Here is a 25,762-nt window from a genome sequence, read left to right on the forward strand (position 1 = left end):
ATTTCTGCTTGATAAACTTCCTTGATGAGGAACTGATTCTTCAGATCAACTTGGAAGAACTGAGATGATGTAAGTTATTAAAGGGATATTTCAACATTTTGGCAAATTATATTGCCATAATCCCTATAGTCATAGCAGTAGGTTAATTACCTTTAACTATGGGTGCAAGCTGTTTTTAGATCGGTGGGGCAGAGACGTGAGCTGCACGCTATTTCTACGTTTCCCTCATCAAAATAAATACACAATCCAACAACTCCAAAACACTCTGGTCTGGTGGACAAGTTGTGACCTGCACATTCACCACGCTATGAAATAATAACGTATATTTATGTAACATTACGACAAATGAAGCAAATACTCGGAACTACTTGCTTTTGAAATCACTCCACCCAGCAGCCGTGTCTGGAATGTAGTTCCGGCTACGCATTTGCCTCGAAAACAACTCTGTCTGGTAACGTTCTGTTATTATCTCATAGCGTGGTGAATGTGCAGGTCACAACTTGTCCACCAGAGTGTTTTGGAGTTGTTGGATTGTGTATTTGATGAGTTTGATGAGGGAAATATGTAAATACCATATGCCTCCATAGTGTTAGCTGAGCAGCTCACGTCTCTGCCCCGCCGATCTAAAAACAGCTTGCACCGACAGTTAAAGGTAACAAACCTACTGCTATGACTATAGGGATTATGGCGATAGGCGCATTTGCCAAATGTGTTGAACTATCCCTTTAAAGGCAGGTGTAAATGCAAAGGCACGTGGGTCAGATGACACAAAACAAAACATAGCAAATAGCAGGTGGAAATGTGGCCAGAACTGAGATGGTACGATGTGGTCCAGGCTGAAGGTGGCTACAGTTCTGATTGAGAAAGACCCCACAACGTTTTGTCACATGGCTCGTTGAAGGGCGTTGGCATCAAGTGGGAGAAGTGGTTCAACAATGTGCCCTGAGAAAAAGAAAAAAACATACGATACGTTTTGTGTGCTCTCTCGCCAGCCCCGCCCCCCCTCAAACAGCTGGCGGCCGAGTAACCGAGCTCTCCACATCTCAGCGGTGCCTGCGAGAGGCTTTGGCGGCCGCTCAGTAAGACCAGTTTAAAACAAGAGCCCACACTCTGCTGCGGACAGACAGCAGAACCGTGTGTGTGGTGTGAAACGGGGCAACAAACACAGAGAAAAACGGGCCACACAGCCGAGTGTGGGCATGGGACAGAGGGCGGGGGGGGGAGTTAGGGGGTGCTGGGGGCTCTGAGCCAGAGCCAGGTATTAGAAGTCACAGTGAACAAGCTCAGTAAGGCAGAGAGCAAGCGTGGGTGGGGGGGTGGGGGTTGGGGGGGGGCTGGTAGTAGTGGTGGCTTTAATACACAGTCAAAGTTCAAAAGTGTCACTGCCTGCTCCACTAAGGGACTGGCGGTGGTGGAGGCAGAGGGGGAGGGGGAGGGGAAAGGCTCCTCCTCCTCCTCCGCGCCTCCATCTGCCTCCACCCATCCCTCCTCCTCCTCCTCCTCCTCCTCCTCCGGTCGGACCGCTCACTGCAGCATCAGCTGCTTGAGGTTGTCGTGGAGGATGGTGTCCTTGACGTCGCGGAACACCAGCCGGATGTTCTCCGTGTTGATGGCCGTGGTGAAGTGGTGGTAGAGCGGCTTCTGCTGCTGCTCGCGGCGCTTCTTGCGGAAGCACTCCACCAGGAAGCGCTGGACGTCGGCCAGGCTGCTGGGCTCGCCTGAGAACTCGGGGAAGTAGTCTTTGACGGACACCTGCTTCACCTTCTCCTCCAGCAGGTCCGTCTTGTTCAGGAACAGGATGATGGAGACGTTGCTGAAAACCCGGTTGTTGACGATGGTCTCGAAGATGTTGAGGGACTCGCTCAGCCGGTTCGTCTGCCGGTCCTCCATCAGCAGCTGGGGGGAGGAAGTAGGAGTCAAGGGTTGTTATGACAATGTCTCTCTGGAATGAGCAACAGGTTGGTTTACCAGGGCTTAGTACAGCAACAGAAGCACACATCTGCCTCCCTACACTGACATCATCTTATCCTCACTATTTATTAAAGGGGAATTGCCGTTTTTTACAATCTGGACCTTGTTTCTAGCATAAAATACGATCATTTACTCACCCAGATAACTTTGGTGTCATTACAAGTTGTTCCGATGAAATTAGCTCCAGCCGAGAGCCGTGTATATCCATATAATGTGAGTCTACAGGGCAGCGGAATGCAGCCTCTAAATAACACATTATCTGCTGCGAAACTCGTTCATTTCACCAATATTTTGTTATGATACACTAGTGCTATTCCCCTCTGAGTCCGGGGTTAGCTGTTATCAACAGCCGGGGTCTGTAGGTTGACCTACTGACCTCTGACCTGGATGATGTCATCTCTGAGCGCTGCACAGCTCATTCTGATAATAATCATTCCACTTCGACATTCGGGTCCATTTTTAGCGCAACTAGCCGGAGCTTTAGTAAGTCCAGGTTGCGCTTTGGGTTGTGAGCGCGCATGTCGCACGTCTACATTGGACGGTATTATCAGTATAATCAGAGGCAAATCATGAATGAGTTCGCCTCAGTTTCACGTCATGTCACACAGTTTGAAAAACATTTTACTGACTCGAGCCGCCACCCACAGCAGCTACCCCCCCCTTCTGAAATCCACCCGACTGCTGGGATCAGAATAATCCTGTTTTTTTGGTTCAAAGTTATCCCGATCCTACTAAAATGTTTTGAACAACAGAAACTGAGGGTTTGATCCAGATGAAAACCAAGATTGGATTACGTGATATAATCCAATCTCAGAATCCGTTTTTGGTTTTGAAACAACCCATTTTCAAGATTTGATCCAATCCATTATCCAAAATCCCATCAGATTACGTTTTGAACAACCTGCCTTTCAATGTGTCTGCTGAGGATGTGAGGACATCCCTGATGAGTCAACCCCCACAAAGCAGCAGGCCTCTGAGAACCTGGCTGAGCTACTGACAGATCATTTTAACACCTCCCTCTCTCACGCCTCAGACCTCCAGCATCATGAACCACTATTGACCCATCTGATGCAGCCTCCTCCTCTGTCATCCACTCACTGACCTGGAGAGCAGGGTTCCTGCGTTAGACTGCTCCTTCCTGGATTTATGTTCTGCCTTTAATAAACTTATTTCCCACACATTAGTCAACTAACAATCTGGAAATCCTCACTGTGCGACTTCGGGCCGACTCACCTGGTCGTATTCAGAAGAGGAGACGAGGAAAAGGATGGAAGTGACAGAGTCGAAGCATTCGAACCAGCGCCGCCGCTCGGAGCGCTGACCGCCCACGTCCACCATCTTGAAAGGCACATTCTTAATCTCAAAGTCGTACTCGTGGATCCCCTTGGTGGGCTTTCTAGCCAGGAGGATGTCCTGCTGGCTGGGGAGGTAGTCCTGCAAGCACACGGTCACATTTATGGAGACATGAACCTCTATATACAAGGTCAATAAGCTTGCTGCTAGGTTAGCTTGTGACGGGATGAGTTAAGACATAGCAACTTCAACAGCTCAGTGTCTGCTCCAGTGGTACCATGACAACTGCAGCACCTACACAGTATGTAGTTATAGTCTAGTCTAGTCTAGTCTGAAGCTTCAGTTCAGTTTAGTTTATTCAATTAGCATCTTTTTCTTTCTGCATTAAAATATGCCATTTCAAGTCTTTCCAATAGGTCAAATAAGGTTTTTACCAGTTTGCAAGAACACCCCAGATATTTGTAGCTGTGGATTCTCACACAGATTCCCTCACTACTTCTTCTCTTCAGAGCAATCTCTCTATTTTTTTTTTTTTTTAGCAGTGGCACTGACTGATCAACAGTCCTCGGCATCAAAAGGTCTGCTGAATAAACTACAAATTGCCCGGAATAAAGCTGCCAGACTTGTTTTACACTGCCCCATAAGAACAAACACAGAAAGTAGGCATTGTAAACTCTCATGGTTAAAAGTAGAAAAAATGCTTGCCGTAAGTACAGTCACATTCTTCAGCAATACTGTTTATTCCATCAAACCTGAGTTTTTACATAATCAAATTATCAGATGTAGTCAAGTTCATAGTCATTCCACTAGATTAGCAGATGATGGTCAAATTACATTACATTACCATGCCCAAAATCTAACGCTTTAAAAAAGAGACAGTTATCTTTCGTGCCATCAAGCTTTGGAATAACTGCCCCCTCCACATACGACAATCTAACAGCAAGTCCTCATTCAAATACCATCCAAGAACGCACTATTTAAAGCAGAAGTAAGCGGAATGTTTGTGTTAATATAAGTCTTAAATAGTTCTATCTTCCGACGGCAATCACTTATATAGAGTGTTTGGTCTGAAACACGGGTCTGTCAGTCACTCTGCTCTGCTGTAAGCCGAGGAGAAAACTTTCCTTGTATCCTACAACCTTTATCCAATGAGGAGAGAGAACGGCATAAAGGGGCGGCCCTCTCCGTGTGTGCAGCCAAGGGATGCGCGTGAATGTGGTGACGTAGGGACGAGGGCGGGGACTGCTAACTCCATCGGCTGACAGGAAGTTAGCCAAAACCACCGGATCGCTTACTTCTGCTTTAACAGCTGAGCAATAATCCAGTCTTGCAAGTATAATATCTTATCCCTGTTTGGTTCCTGTTAAATGAATGATTGATATTCAGACTAATACCAACTTGTTTAAATGCAATCAAATGTAAGGCGTAAAATGTAACATTTCACAGCACCAATGTGCTGTTGTTAGTATTACTGAAAACACAATGTATTAAGATGTCTATTTGACTGATGTGATATTGAAAATATGATCTGTTTTTCTCTTTTCGATGTAAGGTTCTTCTGACCCCAGGAAGACTAGTTTGTGCCATTGGCATCAGCTAATGGGGATAGTTCACCCAAAATTCAAATTTCACAAATTTTCTACTCATCCTCTTGTCGACTAAGGGTTGGGGGAAGTTCCAGAGTCATCCGTGCCTTTTTTGAGTTTTTTTGACTCTGAAACTTCTCCCAACCCTTAGTTGACAAGAGGATGAGCAGAAAATTAGTGAAATTTGAATTTTGGGTGAACTATCCCTTTAAATAAATAAATAAACAAACAAACAAACAGGAAGCTAAGGTCCTCAATAATAAAAAGGGAATTTTTGCATTGACTTTGGATTGCTTGTCATGGGCTTTAAGACCATCCCTCCTCTACATCTTCATCTGGTAATGTGTCACTTCCTGTCTCTCATTCAGACTGTTTTTGTGTTTTTTTTTACTTTACTTGTGTTTGACTTGTGAGTTGTCCAGTAGCAGCATAAAGAAATAGTGTGTTCACATCAGAACAGCCCCGCGTGGAGACATGACGAGGGACAGGAAGGCAACAGTTTCACTTCTCTTTTCATTAAACTAGCTCAGTGCTATCAACCCCCATCTGTCCGAGCATACACACTTGCCTGCTGGGAGTGGTGTGGTGTGGAGTGGGCATGACTTACCGACTGTCCAAGTTTTTCCAAATTGTCCAGGAAATACTTGACCGACTCCCCCTGAGAGAAAAAAAAGAGAAGAGAGTCACTTCATCGGAAGACGTCTGAGCTCAGTCTCCATTGTCATGTCCAGGGCCGTTGCTAGGAATTCTGGGCCCCCTTAACTCTTTCGCGACCACACTAATTCCTCAGCACATCCGCTCAGGACCACATGTTTTTGGCTATTTGTTTACCTTTTATCTCCGAACTCTGTACATCACCTAGAAACAAACGGTCTTCACGTGGTTGAAGAGTGACTTTCCAACGTGCTCCACGAAAAAACGGCGAGTTTTTCCGCCGTTTCGTTCGTGAGTACGAAGGAGAAGAAGAGAGCTGGGTTTCTCCAAAAACGGAGCTCCCGCTCTAGTTTCAGAGAAAAACGCACTTTTGTGTCAAGTGGCAATCTGCTCATTTTACCGGTACTCTGCAGTGTGGCGTCTCCCAAATCATTTCTACGGCTAAATAAATATATTTGACTTTATTTTACAGGATAGCCCCTTGAGATGTGCCATCTCATTTTCGAGGGGGTCCATATATTTGTAGGCAAATCTGGGGGGTGTGGCAGCGTGGAGAGCAGCGTGGAGAGCAGCGGTGCAGCGGTGTGGGTCTCTGGCTACAGCGCAGCAGCTCCGGGACACTGCTGTGTGACTGGCCGCCGGTGAGTGCTCTGGGGCGGGGGCGGCCGGTCACAGCACCCGCTGCTCAGCGCCCGCTCCGCTGCACCGTGAAAACAGCCGTGATAACGGGCTTTCAGATCCGAGTCTCCAAACCAGAAACGTTTGTAACAGCACCGGAAAAACTCGCCAGATTTGTCGTCGGTCACTTTTGTCAAAAGAGGGTTTGGAAAGTCGCCAGATTCAGCGAGAAAGTCGCAACACTGTAGCCGACAGCCACACAGCTCTGCACGCTGTCCCCAGAGCAGCATTCAAGGAGAACGATTACTCAAACAAAACCAAGATCACACAGTTTATAAAAAACATTATGTTTTGATTTTAGTTTAAAACAGTTTTACATATCAGAGGACTACCATATTCACACACAGGGTACCTGAGAGTGTCTATTATCGTAATCTGTAAAAAAAAACGGTTTTGACGAGTTTACTCGTCAATGGTCGTGAACGTTTGGCAGGCTGTGACGAGTTTACTCGTCAATGGTCGCTTAAAGGGATAGTTCACCCTAGAATGATATTTCGCTCATTATCTACTCACCCTCATGTTGACTAAGGGCTGGAAGAATTATCAGAGTCCACCGTCCCTTCTCTTAGTTACAGGGGGTCTCGGCGTAGCAGTGAATTTCAATGCAACGGTTGCAAAGGGACACCGGAGCTCTTCGTAAAAAAACACACACAAAAAAACATCCAAATACCTCCATGATGCTCGTATGTAATGTCCGTCTTGTGCTGAAGCCCCAAATTGCGTAATTGTCCCGAAAAAAAATTAAATAAGTCTATATTTTAAGCTTGTTTGTAGCGGAAGCTTCTCGTCTTCTTCTTCTTCTCCTCTTCCTGGTCCGTCCAAATATCGCGTGATTTGCGCCGGCGTCAGTGCGGTTACTGCGAATCACGTGAGATTTGGACGGACCAGGAAGAGGAGAAGAAGAAGAAGACGAGAAGCTTCCGCTACAAACAAGCTTAAAATATAGACTTATTAAATTTTTTTCGGGACAATTACGCAATTTGGGGCTTCAGCACAAGACGGACATTACATACGAGCATCATGGAGGTATTTGGATGTTTTTTTGTGTGTGTTTTTTTACGAAGAGCTCCGGTGTCCCTTTGCAACCGTTGCATTGAAATTCACTGCTACGCCGAGACCCCCTGTAACTAAGAGAAGGGACGGTGGACTCTGATAATTCTTCCAGCCCTTAGTCAACATGAGGGTGAGTAGATAATGAGCGAAATATCATTCTAGGGTGAACTACGTATGTATTATCGTTTTTTATTTAGCCTTCTTTGTTTTGATGCTAATGCAGCATTACACTGCAAAAACTCAGGTATCTTAGCAAGAATATTTGTCTTATTTCTAGTCAAAACAAATCTCATTATACTTAAAATAAGACACATCATTATAAAAGTAGCTTGTTTTTAGACATTTTTTACTTCTTTCAAGCAGATTTTCACTTGGAATAAGTAGAAAAAATCTGATGGTGGAGCAAGTTTTTCTTCCTTATTACAAGCACAAAAAACTTACTTTCACTGGCAGATTTTTCTATTTATTGTGAATTTAAGTGAAAATTATCTAAAATAAGTACATTTTTAGGTAATGAGTCTTATTTTAAGTGGAAAGAGATTCGTTTTGACTAGATATGAGACATTTGGACAAGAAATACGCCAAAATTCTTGGAAAGATGTTGTTGTTGTTGTTGATGTTGTTATGGGCCCCACTGGGCGCTGGGCCCCTAGAATTATCATCACCTTTCTCCCCTATACAACGGCCCTGGTCATGTCACATGATTCACCCTTATATCAATATGGAAGTGGGTCACATTAACATGAATTTTTCATGTTAGTGCCCCTAGAGTGAAAATGGTTGCTCTAAATCTGCAGAGCTGTGACAGACACCGTGATACACACTGTACATGCAGCAACATCAGCAACAACCGACAGAGACCGGTGGTGGTTTAAAGCTGCGGCCATCCCTGGTCAGCCCTGGTTCTCTTCACATTCAGGAATAAAAGCAACAACTAAAGATGTCACCACATGAAATGTATCACTTCTTTCTTATGTTTTAGAGCTGCCAGTTAATTAATTGAATTAAGAAAGTAAGCAACACTCTTTAAGAAGTTGTTAAAGACTCAGCTGTTTCACAAGCTTTTTAAACAGGATTAATTCCTCTGTGTAGTTTTTATGTTTACTGGCTTATGGTTTTTTCCCCCTCTGTAGTAAATAAATAAATCATCCTATAATGAGAAGGAATCCAACATTCCATGTACCTGTAAACTCTATATTGACAGACAGAGCTGCCGCAGCAGAGCAACAAGCATCAACATGCTGACTTCACATCAGCCCAGTTCATTCATATCTAACCATTTCATACTCTTCATTTGTTTCATCTCTTCAAGATTGCTTCAGCAGTTTCTTCACTTAATTCAGCATTGTTTCAACAACATATATATATATATATTTTTTTTTTTTCTTCAAAAATGTATTCAGCTCATTCAGCTTCCAGCTTCCAGCATTCAGCCGTATTTCCTTCAGGAAATGCATTCTCTAGTTCATATCTATCCTCACCCTTTTTCTTGACTCTGCAGCAGCATCATACATGATGATCAGTCACTGAGCTGAAACTCATTCCTCTCAGTGATTTTTTACTGTTAGGCAACAGCCGTTAGGAAACAACTGACCCAATCACTCAACTGTAATGTATCTCTGATCAAGAATGCTCCCACTCTGCACCATACTGAACACAATCTGCCTAAAATACTACACAGACAAACTAGGGCCCGACCGATTTATCGGCGAGCCGATTAAATCGGCCGATTATAGCCCGTTTGAAACTAATCGGTAATCGGCCAAAACTCGACGATTGTCGCCGATATTTTCAGGAATAAAATGCAGGGAATAAAACTTGGTTTTACTTTGAAAAGATTCCCCCGCACCGGCGCCGACCTCATGACAAACTCCATCCACTACCACCTCAGTCACAGCACACAGCAGAGTGACTGATCTGTCTCAAAACCAGTGTTGCCACTGGCTTTCTGTTTCCCTTTTTTTTTTTTTTTTACCGCGGTCGGGTTGTGAATTAATTAATTAATGCTCGTCTCCGGCCGTGTTGGGTCCGAGATTCAACAAGCCGGTCGGGGTCGGGTTTTACCGTTATATACCGGCACAGCAGTATGCTCATTTATCACCAATAAACACAGTAGATGAGGGAGGGAGTGACTGAGCTGAGGCTGTGTGACGGGTGGGGCGGGGGGTCCGCGGCGTGGAGCGGTGCGGGACTCTGACTGCAGCGGGGACTATCATGTCTCTGCTCCGTGACACTGCTGTGAGACTGACCGCCGGTGAGCGCTTTGACACGGTGCCGGGCACGGCAGCAACCGCTGATCGCTTTTGATTGAAAAGAGAGAGAGAGAGAGAGAGAGACGCCGTGCCGTGTAAAAAAAACAACAACAAAAAAGTATCACGTGTCATGACTTCCTGTATTTGGCCCTTCAAAATAAAAGCCCATATTGATTTTGACTTCATTTTGACAAGACAGGGCTTCAAATGTTTTTTTTTTTTCATGCAACCAATCGACCAATGAAATTTTAGTCGGCTAATGATTTTTTGGTCGACCAGGCAGCCCTAATTTATATATTATATAATATATATAGATATATTATTATAGTAATACAATTTTAAAACTTAATAAAAAAAAAAAAATAATCGGCCGATTAATCGGTTATCGGGTTTTTTTCCCCCTAATAATCGTAATCGGCATCGGCCCCAAAAAATCCATATCGGTCGGGCCCTAAGACAAACCTGTTCTATGTAAAGCTATGCATCCGAGGCTTCATGCATGAGACTGAATCAGAATCACTGGGATAACTTGCCCCAAAGTGATGTTGTGTTATTGCCAGCTATACTGTAGCTAGCCTTAGTACAGGACTCTATATACGTACCTGAATGAATTGTGGTTTTCAAATATTAAAATTGTCATTGAATTTGTACAAATTAGATGATTGATTTACAAAATATTTTCCCACCTTCATTTCTTGTGCCTGGTAAGTGAACATGCTGAACAGTAACACAACGTGGAAGCACAGAACACAACTACTGAACTAAAACAAGTAGAGTTTCGAATGGGCCCAAAAATAACTCCCAAGTCCATAAGACCCAAGTCCATGCACATTCTCTCTGAGTCTGGCCCATCCAATTAAGTGAATTTGTGGTTTAAACCCAACATCTTTTAATAAGTTGTCTGTTAACATTATAATTAACGTTCTCAACTACAAACTAGGCTAAAAAGTTTGAAAACCGCTGACGTTTTTAACGTTGTAAACTACCACCAGCTCAAACTGGTCTGGTTGGGCTCATGCAGTGTAAACAAGACCCTACCACTCCACACGATCCCACAAATATCACAATCTCCCACTGGCAAAGTTATCAGCGGCAAACTTAATGTTTCCATACTGTCTGTGGCATCAGCAGGAGAGAAAGAGTCTTTCAAGCATATTTACACTCTTATTTTACAATGCTCCTGTCTTCACATATACACAACAAATATAGCCTGTGTTACAGAATCTAGGATTTTTTTTTTACATAAATAGTGCTATCTGTTGGATTTGATTTACTTTTAATGTTAAAAATCAGAAATTGTTCTCTCTGATGTATTTCAAAAATTGCCCACTCATGGCTCTATGTGGTGTCTTACCAGATTCCACTAAATTATCAAAACCCCAATCTGATCTTGTTGCTTTTCTTTGTTTGATTGCTAGGCGTCTAATTTTGGGACACTGGAAATCACAACACCCGCCATCACATTCATATATTAACTCATTGAGTGCCAACCACGTAATTTCTCGTTTTTCGTTCCCATGCGTTGAGTGCCGAAAACGTAATTTTACGTTTTTTGCTTTTTTTTTAAATTATGAAAATAGACACTTTAATACACATTATATGTAAATTTGGGGACTCTACGACGAGGAGAACTGAAATAGATGACGATCAAAGTCACATGACAGCTCATGATCTGGAAGTTTTTATCATAACTCGGATTCTGCAAACGAGTTCTGCATGCAGATGCAGCGCAGCTGCTCTGCTCTCACCCGCGCTGCTGCTCCAGCTGCTCGAGCTGCTCGGAGCTGAACCAGGAAGCTCTCAGCCGACTGTCCCGCCCGGTCTTCAGCTGGAGCAACACCGTGTCCTCCCCAAAGTCCTCCCGCGGTAAAATCTGATGGTCTCTGGACCAAAGCAGACCGGCATCACCGACCCGTACCACAGAAGGACCGCGACCACCGGCGGGACCGGTCTTCCCGAGCCGCGGTGGCCGACAGACCCTCACGCTCCGCGGGGAGAAGCTGTGACACGGCACGGTGCGTCTGTGTTATTGTTGTTTAGTGGCGCCCCCCCCGCCCCCGATGGTGGTTTTGTGAATAGAACAACAACTGTTGTATATATTTATCTTATACGAGCCCTTTGATCCAGAAATGCGAGTGTCAGAAGAGCGACAGACACAAACAGCGCACCTTTCATAAAAGACGCTCTATCTCCTTTTCTAGAAAAAAAGGAGGGATTTTGGTGAAACCCAGCCATGTTTAGCTTGACTTTTCTCAGGAACAGAGGCACGTAGAAACAAACGGTTTGTGGCCACTTGAAGCATTAAGGTAAACCTTTCAATTGAGCCACAGTATGTGTTGGTGGCAATAATATAGAATACACTGTGGCTCTACATAAAAAGTCAAAAATGGTCAAAATTGCCGGTACACTTGACTAAAACTTTGGAAAGGAGCGCGGCACTCAATGAGTTAATGTTTTCAAAAGATCCGACACTTAAAGAGAGGTTCTGTATCTAAATTTAATGAAATCTGGCAGCCATTTCTTCTGCACGTAGAGAGCCTTGACTTACAACCTCCAAACTGTGTAATTTACTGTACATCTACGTACTTTGTTGCCTTTGACTGTGAACTCTGTCATGTAACTGCTCTGGTATATGCTTTGATATGTGAGATCCCCCTGGCCCCCCCAACCCTCCTTTTATTTATCTATTTTAGGGCCAGGACTTTAACGCGTTAATTAAGATTAATTAATTACACAAAAAGTAACGCGTTAAAAAAATTAACGCATTTTAATCGCACTTATTTTTGCATCGCGGAACGTTTCTCACTGGATGAGTTTCAGGCGTACCGATTATACTGGAGCACAACTATTTAAAGAGTGAAAAAGCCACAGACACTGATCACTGCCTGAGGAGTTTTAATGTGAGAGCTGAGAACAGCGGAGTTTCCTCTGCTGCAGCTGAACAGCTGACATGTGGTCAAGACATACAGTCTGTATGTCTTGACCACATGTCATGTCTGTATGATACAGACCTGTCACTGTCTCACTGTGCATTTCACCTCAGGGCTGTCTGTCTTCAGACTGTCCTGACCTGTCCCTGAACATCACACAGGGACAACATGGAGCTGCTGTGTGATTGGTTACTGAGTTTATTAATGTTTACATCAGGCTGAGTTGAAATCAGTTTATGCTTCTGTGATTTAAGTAGTTAATCATCATAGTGTAGTGGCAGGAAAGACCATTAATCTGTATTCTCACTGTTCTCAGGTCAAATATATGTATGCAATTAAAAATGAGATTAATTTTGATTAATTAATTAGCCACTAATTAATTAGATTAATTGTTTTAATCGAGTCCCAGCCCTAATCTATTTTTTTATTTTTTTATTATTGTGTTCTTTCTTGTTTGTATGTACAGTATGTGCTGTTGTCATTCTTGTAAACGGATAAATGGTTCCCTAATTGTCCGATCTTGTATCTTCTATTAATGTACGTGTAAAAAAAAAAAAAAAAAAAAAAACCTTCAATAAACAGACCATGAACAAAAAAAAATCTGAAATTGTTCTCACCCGAGTGTATAGATCTAAATAGCTTTGGAACAGTGAGTACATGCAGCTGGGTTTTCTACATAATGGTGGAGGAATTATGACCAGTGGGAAAACTTCCCCATGTGGAAAGATGATCTGGTCTCCTCCACTGTAGTATTCATCTTATCTGTTTATCTATTTCATTATTTAGATTTCTGTGTTTGCACAATTATTACCAAGTCTGTAGGCACACATCTCTAACAGATGTCAGGACACAGGCTACACTGATCTCTAGTTGAGGTGTTAGCCTATATCATACCCCTTCACTTCCCAGGGCCCTGACTAATTCATGCTGCATTTCCTGCTATAATGTCCATTATACCAGAAACACCATGGATACGCTGCACAGGGGATGGAAGTGTGAGCATGTATGTATGTAACAGACCAGTTTTACCGGTTAGCTGCTCATTCTTGCTCACCCTTGCGTGTGTGTGTGTGTGTTCAGTTACAAATCATTTTCCTGTAAGTGACACATTGTCAGACCACGAGTTCAACTTGTGGAGAGCAGAGGGAGACACGGAGGAAGGAAGGGCGTGGGGACGGCAGAGGGACAGAGAGCACAGGGAGAAGCAACCTCTCAATAGCTGCTCTGTGTGCAGCAGCTGCAGCTCAGCTCAGTCCACTGTGAGGAGGAGGAGGAGGAGGAGGAGGAGCCTTCATCTTTTACTGTCAGTGCTTCTTCAACCTACTCAACAGTATCACTGGACTTTGACAGACACAGGGAAACAGCCTGCCATGTGATCACAGTAGCTCTGAACACGACCACTGAGTTCAAACTATCATTGGGCCACACTCTGTTTTGCAACCAAGTCACACTTCTGGGTTGAGTTCCAGCAGGTTGCTAGTTCTGAGACTTTCTTTAAAGGGATAGTTCAACATTTTGGCAAATCCGCCTATCACCATAATCCCTATTGTCATAGCAGTGGGTTCACCTTTAATCATCAGTGACAGTGCATGTTGTTTTTTAGATCAGCGGGGCAGAGACGTGAGCTGCTCAGTGAACACAATGGAGGTGAATGGTACAGGTACCCGGGCCCTCATCAAACTCATCAAATACACAATCCAACCAGTGTCCTGCACAGGTCCAATTTTGGAAACCCGCGCCCGCCCCGCCCGTAGGTTTTTAAGCCCGTGCCCCCACCCGTCACCCGTTATTTCTGAGTTCAACCTGGATCTGACCCACCCGTCAATATTAAGACCCGTTGCCCGTGAAATCGCCGGTGATGACGGGGGTGTAGCCATACATACTCTTTTGCATCAATTTCCGGAACAGAAAATGAGAGTGACGTAATTCTTTTTTTTAAATGAAAGCAGGACACTTCAGCCTTTACATTGATCCCATCAGTGTGTTTGTAGCTTACCCGGAAGCCGAGCAGTCAAGCCATGGCAGGCTAAAATCCAATGGGAAAGCTGTGAGCAGTCACATGAGTGGCCAAAGATCATTTATTTACATCAAGATAGTTGCTCTGTTTGGAGTTGTTGGATTATGTATTTGATAAGTTTGATGAGGGACAGGGGACCTGTACCATTCATCTCCATTGTGTTCATTAAAGCAGATATCAGTGGAATGTTTTTGTTAATATAAGTCCTAAATAGTCCTATTTTCCGTCAGCAATCACTTACATGAAGTATTTCAGCCTAAACACGAGTCTCTCCGTCACTCTGCTCTGCTGTAACCCGAGGAGAAAATTTTCCTTGTGGGATACAAGTGTTATCCAATGAGGAGAGAGAACGGCATGAAGGGCTGTGTGTGCAGCCAAGGGATGCGCGTGAATGTGGTGACGTAGCACGAGGACCAATTGATGCCTGACAAGGGCGGGGGCTGCTAACTCATGGTGCGTTCAAAGAAACTCGTACTTTGTGTTTTTCCTTCCTGTGAAGTCATACCAGTTCGATCTGGTACGAGTTCACGGGTCGGAAGTTACGAGTGGCCGTTATAGGGAACTTTCACAGACAACAGGATGGTAAAAACACGAGCTACGGGTTACCTGGAACGCTACCAAGTCGTAGTTGTGACTTGAAGCTGTAACTTACGGTTTCAAAAGCCTGCCTTGAACGCAGCATTAGCCGAAACGGCCATGAAGCTGATATCTGCTTTAAGCTCACGTCTCTGCCCAGCGGATCCCAAAACAACATTGATACTTAAAGGTGATGAACCTACTGCTATGACTATAGGGATTATGGCAGCAAAATGTTGAACTATCCCTTTAAATAGTTAGGAGAAACAATGCCAGTTTCGGCTGCTATCCAACCCTTCAATATTAAAAAAACTACATAGCCCCAATGCTTTAGATTTGAAATTTGTTTTGCGTTTGATATTAGCTACAGTTCATCTAAATGTGTCCTCTTCCTTGGACACAAGTGACTCCCCTCTAACCCTGTCAACTTCAACAACTGTTCCAGAAAAGCAGGGATGACTGAAAGAGGACGTCTGGTCTCGTGTATGGACAGTGGGACTGGGACTGGGACCACTACTCACCAGCTGGAACTCCCTGCGGCGGTCGTAGGCGTTCTGGATCCCCTGGTCGGCCCACAGGGCCCAGATGGATGGTAGATAGTGCTGAAAAACTTTGGCCTCCACCATGCCGTGACCGTGTGCCATGGCCGACCGGGTGTCAAATGCCATCATGGTATCTCCGTGTCGCTGATTGGAGGGGTTGCCCCATGGGATGTGTAATTTCTCACGAGCGTCCACCAACACTCGGATACCTGGAGGGGAACAGAAACAAACATCAGGTTTTTGTTGTTCAAGATGATCCGTTACAGCCTACAGGGCCCAGACTAACGTTTAGACTGACTGATCTGAAGAGCTTTCTCAGTTGGTCGCATTCCTTTTTTTTTTGTATTAATAATACAAAGTCAGTTTCAAAAAGTCCTATTTGCACCATTAGAGTGTGTATGCCACTAATGTGCCAGTCTGCTGGGAGATTTAAAAAAACATATGGCATTGAAAATAACCGGAACTAAAAAAATCTAAGTTGTATTAGCACTGAAAAATAATTCAAGAAAAAAAAAACAATCTTATCAACTTTCAATGCCAATCTTTCACCACTGACAGTGTGTATTACATGTTAAAGGGACTACGAGGAGTTTTGAAATCTCTCTATGGAGGTACATTTGGGTCTTCATTTTTCAATCAAAAGTTGATTTAAACAAAAAAGATATTTTCAATCAAAAAAAAAAAGTGTTTGAATGCAAAAAAATATATATTTGAGGCCCAAAAAATTGCATTTGAACCCTTTTTTTCTTTAATTCAAAAGGTTGTTGTTTTTTTATTTTGATTGAAGTGAGTTTCTTTATTTTTAAGAACGCTCAGTTTTCCCTGAAACCGTGGTCATATCGTATCGGTATCGATATATCTGGCATAAATATCAAGATATGAAATTCTGTCCATATCGTTCAGCCCTACTCATTATGTTGTCTGAATATCCCCACCAGTACAACAGGTGAATAAATATTTGATGCAGTGGACAAGTTGTAAAGGGATAATGAGTGATGGCGTTGGAAATATGAGGGGCATAAACAGCAGCACTGTGAAGAAAACGAAGGCGGCAGCAGGACGGGACCGTGTCTGGAACCATTGTTTTATTCATCGACAAGTGCTGGCAGGCAGAGGAATGGCTGCAGATCTGGACGAGGCATGTAAGAAGTTATTCGCGTTGTGAACCTTGTTAAAAGCAGCACACTCGACAACCGGCTTTTAGACCAGATGTGCGCTGACATGGAGAGTGAAACACACACACACACACACACACACTTTGCTGTTTCACATGGAAGTGCACCGGCTCAGAAATGAAATTCATGCTCTCCTCCTCCAGAAGAAGTCGCCCCTCACCAATCCACAGGAGGCCAACGCTGAGTCACGGCATCTTTCCTACTGTGTTACAGCACACAGAAGAAAACCATATCTCTGTCACACAATTAAAACATCCGACCAAACTAAATTCAAACGAAGATATGCTGTGTGACACTGAGTAAATAAAGGGTTTTTGGGTATGTGTATTTATCCCATTAGCCTCCGTAGCGTAGCTCTGAGCAGCTCACCGCTCTGCTCTGCCGTTCTAAAAACAGCTTGCACCGACAAATAAAGGTAACGAACCTACTGCTATGACTATAGCGATTATGTTAATGAGCCAATTTGCCAAAATGTTGAACTATCTTTGTGCATCACTGGAAAAAAAATACATACAATTCAAAGTTCAATAAATACAACTTGTTTCCAAGGCTTATCGTGGTAAATAATAATCGATAATGATCAAAATAATGTGATTTAGATTTTTGTCAGAATCAAGCAGCCCTACTTCTCCGGTGCATTTAGTCAATCCTGTCCTGTAATTCAATTAAATTCAGTGCAGCTAGCACAACAACTCCAGTCATCGTGGATTTCATATCAACAATTAAGAATATAAACCTCATTTAGTATGTAAAGCCAATCTGACAGTTGTTTTCTAATAAACTTTGTTCATGTGAGGTGGTGGATCATACACCAGAGTCACATTATCCTGCTATCCACACACAGTTCCAGCAAATCTAGTGTCAGATGCACAGCGACAACCAGGCACAGAGACCAAACACTAAACATGCTCCAGACCATAAGCTAAAGCTGCTTATTACAGGATTACTCTGTGTTTCTCAATCTTCTCTGACCCATGACCCAATCTGAGGTTTCCTAGCAAGTAGAGCTCAGTAGTCATGTAACAGTTTATCTAACATCAGATTAAATAATCCAATAAAGAGAAAACATATGCACAAGAAAAGTGAGGAAATACATCATTTATAGCTACATACGGTAAATAAATCGATCACAGTGCTGACAACAGTGCAGATCAGCAACACACCGAATACTGTGTGAGCTTGCAGGATTTAGTGGCTATAAAGAAAATTACGAATGAAAATCAATCAGCCAATCAAAGTCAGCTAGAATAGAAACAATGGTGATGATTGAGAAGACTGTGTCTTCACGCTTGTGTTTTCATTCAGATCTCTCACACTGAAACAGTAATAACAGCAACATGTATCACAGGTAACATCTCTGAAGACGTTAGGTTAGGTGTTGTCCTCATCTGTCAACCATTTATTTCAGCGCTGTCCACTCAATGCTAGAAACACAACAAGGTCAATAGCAGCACAAGCTGAAGCCTCCACAGTGGCCAGGAAGTTGAATCAACACCTTTTAGCTCAAAACTGAACATTACAAACTTGATGAAGGGAGAATTACCCACATAATTCATTACCATCTATTATTCTATCCTAAACCCAACTATATTCTGTCTACTGTCACCTTAAAACCTTAAAAATGATTAATGCAATTATCACCAAAGCACCAGATTCATTTTCTGATCAATCAATTTATCAACCAACCCCATGTTATGATGGTTTGCTGGGTGGCTCTGGTATCACCGTCATTTTTTAACACCCCAGAATACATCAGCATAACATAATGTTATATTTTTCTTTCTATATTTGTTTTATTTCATTTAAAGATGGTAATGCTTCTGTGCAGTGTGATATATCTCCTTCTACATGTTGACCTTGTTGCAGGCTGAATGATGGCGTTTTGCCTTTTGATTTGTGAAGGTTTTATTGACACACACAGTAACTGATGCAACACCCCCATGTGTGTGCATGTTCTTCACTCCATAGATGAGCAAACATATGGGATGTGTTGCTGCTAGCGTGAGCAGCACCAGTAGCTCAGTGTTTACTTTGCAGACAGTCTTAGTTTGACTTTCTTCCGTTCTTACTGACTTTGTAGGTCACCCTGGATCCAACATGCTGCACACAGCAGACTGACACCATGCTGCTGGAGCTGCTCTGACTCTGGGCCTCCACCTCTTTTCCTCCTGTCATTTCCAGAACAAACACAGATAGCAGCACTCATAGGTATTAATATATCCTCTTCATTTCTCTTTCTCTTCCTAATCCAGGCAGCAGGGGCCCACAACGCATTTCAGCAACTCAACTTTCTTCAGCGTTGTTAGAGAGAAATTAAGAGGATATACAGTACCTATGAGTAGGGTTGCAAAATTCCGGGAATTTTTTTAAGTTGGAAACTTTCCATGGGAATGAACGGAAATATATGGGAATAAACGGGAATAAATCCGAAATTTACTAAATTTAAGGTTGGGTCTTAAACTTAACTTAAACATAGTTGGGGGAATATATATTGTAGCATAATCTTGGCTAAAACAACCAGATTTTTGTTGTTCAGTAAAATAATTGATTGTACAAGAATTAAAAGTTGATAAATAAATCTGTTGAAATGTCATGTTTTTTAAATTGTATTATTTTGCATGGATGTCTGCTTATGACAAAACAAAATATTTACATTTTGGATATGATGCAGTTTGTTTAAATGACCCCAATTTCCCATAAATTCCCATGGAAAGTTTCCAATTTGGAATATTTCCAATATTCCCCATCTTAAAGGTACATTGTGTAGGAATTACTCCCATCTTGCGTTGTGGTTGTATATCGCAAGCAACTCAATCGTATTTTTCTTGCTGCATTCACGTGAAATTGGGCAGACGGCAGACGGACGACAGCCGCTGCACGTAACGGCATTAACAAGCCTCTATGTAAACAAGTGGTCCGTCAGCACGAGGCAAAACAATACACGTGACAATATGTTGTCATGGCGATGTCGTATTGTTTACCTGACCCACGTTTTAGCAGCTTTCTCTGGACTACTGTGACTAAAATGACATCTGGTTTGTTACCGACGGCCGTCTGCCCGACTGCAGGTGAATGCAGCATCAGTGTAACGCTCCATTCCTCCTCACTGCGTTACCGCGGTGACTTTTCACAGATGCCACCTCGACCTGAGCCGACAGCTCCGGTGTGTCCGGTGAGTTTCCGTGGTTTCCTACCGTCACGCTGCCACTGAACGTAAAAACATGGAGACACGACATGGCAGCCAGCACCGAGCTTACCCGCTCCATGTAGATATGAATGATATGAACGGCTAATTCAGAGCTGAAAGGAACACTTCAGTTTGTTGATGGGGGGATTACTGATGAATGAAAAACATACTTTTGAACGAAATAATCGATTTTCATGAATAGATAACAGGGGAAGTTACACAATGTCCCTTTAACTTCCCAAGGAATGTTTCTGGAAATTTACCAGAAATATTCCACCCCTTTGCAACCCTACCTATGAGTGCTGGCTATCTGTGTTTTTTCTGAGCCTTTTTCTTGCCGTGCACCTGGACAATTTGGACTTTAGCCTATACTGTAAGGAGTGTGCTCTTGTCATTTCCACCACTGACCTGCTGCAGCATGCCACACTGGACCCTCCATCTCCGTGACACACACACACACACACCCAGGATTTTTGTGAATCCTAGTTATTAATATAGAATAAAACCTCAAAAATCAACACAAAACAATACTGTATCCGCACACACACAAAAGAAAGGCATTAATGGAGGACTGTCTCTGAGTGCTGTCTCTAGGATCAGACATTAAAGATTGCAGGCAATGATGTCCTCGTCTTCTGAGCCTTAGGCAATGTCCATTAAAGGTTAGGTTTTCTGTCCGTGCTCTTAACCGGCCGGGTTGGGCGGGCGACAGCGTAGAGGTCAGAAAAAATTGAGCGCATTGTTCTCATTAAGATCTCATCTGTAAATAAATCAGTTATGGGTTGGGCCGGGCCGGGCCGGGCCAGGCTTGGCTCGGGGAGGGCTGGATTTTTCGGGCCTAATCCGAGTTCTGGTGTCCATGGGCCTGTCTTCATTTCTAACACTGTCAGTCACTCTCAAGGTTTCAATAACATTATCCGGGGTCATTTTCTCTTCTGTTTCTCTCCCACTCCTGACGTACTGGTGGCTGGGCTGCAGTCGTCCAAACATCAGGCTGCTCCTCCTCTGTGCTGTCTGCATCCACCTGACCTGTCACAGCTGCATCCCAGCCACATGACTGCTTCAGTGCAGAGCTTTTCTCCCTGTCTTTGGCTGTTCATGTTGTCTGTGTCCAAACGTGAACGAGTTCTGTTGATGTATCAACTAATAGGTGTCATATTTCTGTCAAGGAGTTATGTTGGTGGCTTTATGGCAGAGCCCTGGGACCAGGTCAGAGGAGCGATTTACTGCATTAGTCTGAGAATCACATTCTTATCTGAGTAAGAGATATTGTCACTGAATCAACGCAAATCCCTGTCAATCAAAACCCAGTGGCAATACCCAGACCTAACACACACACACACACTTTAACATCATACTCTCACTCACCAACACTGTGCTCTCTTGCACAGAGAACATATTTATGCATTAGGCCTATAGCTTGCAAAATACGTATTATCTGTAACAGAGGATGTGTATGCATGTCTGGTAGTAGGCTATATGAAGATATATGAGATATATGAGAGAATAACATCATATTGAAACTAGTGGTGGGACTCAACTTTTAAAAAAATCTAATTAATTAGAGCCTTTGTAATTGATTAATCTCGATTAATCACATCAATATTTGACACGAGAAGCAACGTTTTTCAATTTAAATGGATTTTGGTATATGACTGAATCAATGAATAGATTAGACACATAAATGAGCTTAAAGCAGATATCAGCTTCACGGCCGTTTCGGCTAATGCTGCGTTCAAGGCAGGCTTTTGAAACCGTAAGTTACAGCTTCAAGTCACAACTACGACTTGGTAGCGTTCCAGGTAACCCGTAGCTCGTGTTTTTACCATCCTGTTGTCTGTGAAAGTTCCCTATAACGGCCACTCGTAACTTCCGACCCGTGAACTCGTACCAGATCGAACTGGTATGACTTCACAGGAAGGAAAAACACAAAGTACGAGTTTCTTTGAACGCACCATGAGTTAGCAGCCCCCGCCCTTGTCAGGCATCAATTGGTCCTCGTGCTACATCACCACATTCACGCGCATCCCTTGGCTGCACACACAGCCCTTCATGCCGTTCTCTCTCCTCATTGGATAACACTTGTATCCCACAAGGAAAATTTTCTCCTCGGGTTACAGCAGAGCAGAGTGACGGAGAGACTCGTGTTTAGGCTGAAAAACTTCATGTAAGTGATTGCTGACGGAAAATAGGACTATTTAGGACTTATATTAACAAAAACATTCCACTGATATCTGCTTTAAACAACATGTTCATCACTGAGTGTTAATATAACTTCCTGTCAGCCGATGGAGTTAGCAGTCCCCGCCCTCGTCATGGATCTATTGGTCCTCGTCCCTACGTCACCACATTCACGCGCATCCCTTGGCTGCACACACAGCCCTTCATGCCGTTCTCTCTCCTCATTGGATAAAGGTTGTAGGATACAAGGAAATAAAATAAATGTTTTCTCCTCGGCTTACAGCAGAGCAGAGTGACTGACAGACCAGTGTTTCAGACCAAACACTCTATGTAAGTGATTGCTGTCGGAAGATAGAACTATTTAAGACTTATATTAACACAAATACTCCGCTTACTTCTGCTTTAAAGGTCCAGTTGGTAAGCTGATGAAAGTGAAAGTAAACTCAGCGACTTGGTTGGAAATTTCAAGACAATACACCTTTATGAACCTCTGTCAAGCCCCCCTGCACACACAGACACACAGTAGCCATAAACGCACCCACAAAAGATGTATCGTTTCCATAAATGCATTAATTTTTTTTGCCACGTTATTTTTCTGTGATTAATTAATCATAATTAACGCGATAAAGTCCCAGCCCTAATTGAAACAGAATAAGACCGTATTTAAAGGGACAACGAGGAGTTTTGGAAAAGCGAAGCGTTTTCACACTACATTTATGACTCATGTTTTCATTCATCAATAATTAAAGTCAGAGGTTCGAAGACGATCACATACCGTCGTAGTTCCGACAATAAACGGCGATTCGGCGACGTTATTCTCATGACTCGCCGCGAAAACCGCAAGTAAGGAAACGCTGGTCGGCTTGCCCAGCATTTCTGCCACCACTAATAATAACAAAATAACGATAGAGACAAAACGATATATTTATCAAAAATGGGCCCATTAACAAGTGTGGGTAGCGTAGATTCATCCACTTTAATATGAGACTTTTTCATTGTCGCGGAATTTTTCGTTCTGCCGACGGAGAAACCCCTCGTTGTCCCTTTAAGAGGAAAAAATTGTACACATCCAGTAAATGCAAATAATCACGAGTATGGAACATTCATGATAGGGAATGTATGACAGAACGAGATGAGACATCTATAGACAGTTTGATTGAAACGGAAGAGAACATGATTGAGCAGGAAATAGCACTAAAAATTCTCAGTTCCTGATTGGTTATCTTATCTTATCTTTGATCAAGGCAGAAAAGAAGGAGGTGTCGGATCAGAGCTGACAGCTACACACTGACCCTTCCCCTGACACAGCCTTACATGCCATAGTAAAGCAGTGTGTGTGTGTGTGTGTGTAAGAGTACAGTAGCATGTGTGAGTGTGTGGGTGGGTGAGTGACAGAGAGAGAGTATAGTATGACTTGCCTGTCAAACAGCACTAACTGTCAACAGTGTCTTGTTCGGGCTTACATGAGGAACAGAGACTCGCTACAGTTTCATCAGTTTCACACCAATACTATGGCAACCGTGTCACCACAGCAACAAATCAATAGTTTACTGGCACCAACAGTTTCTTTTTCAGTTTAACCACATCAAGCATCAGTAACTTCCCCCTGACTGAAGCTGAGTAAGCCTTTCCAGCCCCATCACACTTCCTTCTTTGCACTTATTCACAGGGACGCACGCACACAGACACACACACAGGCGTCACACACACAATCACTGTGACATAAGTGGAAGTCAGCTTCAGCAGTGGGCTCCTGCTCATTATCATTCATCACACAGTTGAGTCAAATTGAATGTGTCTAGAAATAACATAATATAGGTACATATGGCTCTGCAATAAAACAAATATAAGTATCCGTTTTGTCTATGACTGCAGGTTAAACAGTCCTAACTCTAATGAACATCATATCTACAATAAATAAGACACACTTGACTTCACCTCAGAAAGAACCACAGGGATGGATGATGCCAACACCATGTGCTAGCCTTTCTTTATCAACAACTCTGATGACAATGAGCAGCTCCTCATTCTGCAACAACAGTGTCCTCCGACTCCCTGTGACCGTTTACCTTTTCATGTAACATATCGTGTGGCATTAAAAAGGATTATTACTTGAATGTAGCACATTGTTTTGACACTCAGACTTCACTTTGGGCGGGGCTACCAGGTGTAACTTACTAACGGTCTCCAGTAAACAACTCCATCCGCGGTCTCCTCCTGCTCTGCCCGTCCTCTAGTGTTTGGCACTATAGTTCCTCACTGTTATGTAGTACAGTTTTTCACAATGAGGTCTTTGCCTGCTCAGACTGTAACGTTACAACACAGCTTGGTTCAAACACCCTTACTCTTTTATATTCCGTACTGTGTCCTCTCAGTGGAAGACGAGGAGGAGGCATGTTTGGGTGATAACAGCGGCCATGAGGAGCCACCGGGACAATGTCAAACCATTGTGTACGATTCTGTGACTCGTCGTTAGAAAAGCTGAAAAATATCTGCGAGGCTATGAACCAACACTGATACACAAGCACACTGCCAGCTCCCCCATTCCCCACGGCAACACTAACACAAGTGACATGGGCGTTTCTGGGTCGCTTAACCAGCTAACCACACTTAGCTTTGTAGAGCACTGAAAAGTGCTTCCATCGGTAGAGCCGAAGCTAGCATGGCTACCAACTTCCCACCCGATACTCAGTTACACCACAAGTAGAGCAGCGATACAGGGCTCAAACAAACCCGCTTCCACGCGTGAAACACAAGAGAGTTACTCGGTTCAGCCTTACCTTTGATAACGTTACTAAAAATCGTGGCTTTGAATTCTTCTTTGGCCTTCTGATCGAAGTCCTGCCCATGAATAATGCGCATCTGCTTGAGGAAAGTGGACTTGCCGCTCTCGCCAGCTCCAAGTAATAGTATCTTTACTAACCGTTTCACATAAGTCTTATCTCGATGAATACACTTATCTATCTCCTTAGATTTCCGCAGTTGTTCTGCCTCGCCACTTGTGAGGAGACAGTTAGGAAAACATACAGATAAAAGTGAGCGGGACGGCAGGAAATCCGCCATCTTTGAAACAACTTCATCGATACAGACAGCGAGGAGGACTTGAGGGCCGAGCTCACCCCTGCCCACTGCTGCATTCACGTGCTGTAGGAATCCACTAAACTGGAGCGGTCGCCCCCTCGCCAGTATAGTTCAAACACCAACATCCGCACTGTGTTTTACTTTTCATTTTTTACACACTGATTGTAAATTGCATATTAGATTGCATTATTATTCCATTTCGTTTTTGATGCGTAATAACGGTAGCCTATTTGTAAAGGCTACTCTGTTGTTGGTTTTTATAAGACAAGTTTGTAGTTTTTTACCAAAGTAAACACAGTAGGCTACAGGTGTGGCTCTGCTATGTAGGAAATGCTGCTGTCCAAGAACACTGACAATGAAATATATATATAAATAAAAAACTGTTGCTGTTAAACTGATAAATAGGTGGAGGTGGTGACTGTGCTGGAGCTGATCCATAACTGAATGAACAGTTTCATAGCCTACTTAGTTGTTAACAGTGTTTTTTTTTTAAATGTTACAATTCCCAACAAAAGCAGAAATGAAGTCACCACTAAACTGCATGTTCACACTCTGACACTGGTTGAACAGGACACCTCAGAACCAC

At 43.3% G+C, this 25,762-nt stretch overlaps 2 protein-coding genes across 3 annotated transcripts in view; one reads left to right on the top strand and one right to left on the bottom strand.

The window, feature by feature from the left end:
- LOC310990612 (histone acetyltransferase KAT7-like) overlaps positions 1–14,788 on the top strand; it is a 384,780-nt gene extending 369,992 nt beyond the window's left edge. For both annotated transcript variants that reach the window (XM_083978062.1, XM_083978063.1), the window contains exon 16: positions 14,609–14,788. The gene's annotated coding sequence lies outside the window, so the exon portion shown is untranslated. The remainder of the gene's footprint in view (positions 1–14,608) is intronic.
- gna13b (guanine nucleotide binding protein (G protein), alpha 13b) lies at positions 306–25,208 on the bottom strand. Its single transcript, XM_083978100.1, has 5 exons — positions 24,876–25,208; positions 15,532–15,761; positions 5,458–5,508; positions 3,205–3,405; positions 306–1,896 (listed from the first exon to the last, which is right to left on the bottom strand). Exons 1-5 carry the CDS (start codon positions 25,156–25,158, stop codon positions 1,525–1,527), a joined length of 1,137 nt encoding a protein of 378 aa, XP_083834226.1. The 5' UTR covers positions 25,159–25,208; the 3' UTR covers positions 306–1,524.
- Between the last annotated feature and the right edge of the window lie 554 nt (positions 25,209–25,762).

This window comes from Trachurus trachurus (genome assembly GCF_905171665.1).
Source record: "Trachurus trachurus genome assembly, chromosome: 8".
Taxonomy (NCBI): domain Eukaryota; kingdom Metazoa; phylum Chordata; class Actinopteri; order Carangiformes; family Carangidae; genus Trachurus; species Trachurus trachurus.

What these genes read in the sequence shown, in the direction of transcription:
- gna13b (XM_083978100.1), bottom strand. Translation starts at nt 25,158, where the DNA reads ATGGCGGATTTCCTGCCGTCCCGCTCACTTTTATCTGTATGTTTTCCT. An exon ending in GCCGCAGGGAGTTCCAGCTG is followed by an intron (nt 5,509 to 15,531) that starts GTGAGTAGTGGT and finishes TTTTTCTCTCAG; the next exon opens with GGGGAGTCGGTCAAGTATTT. An exon ending in TGGAAAAACTTGGACAGTCG is followed by an intron (nt 3,406 to 5,457) that starts GTAAGTCATGCC and finishes GTGTGCTTGCAG; the next exon opens with GACTACCTCCCCAGCCAGCA.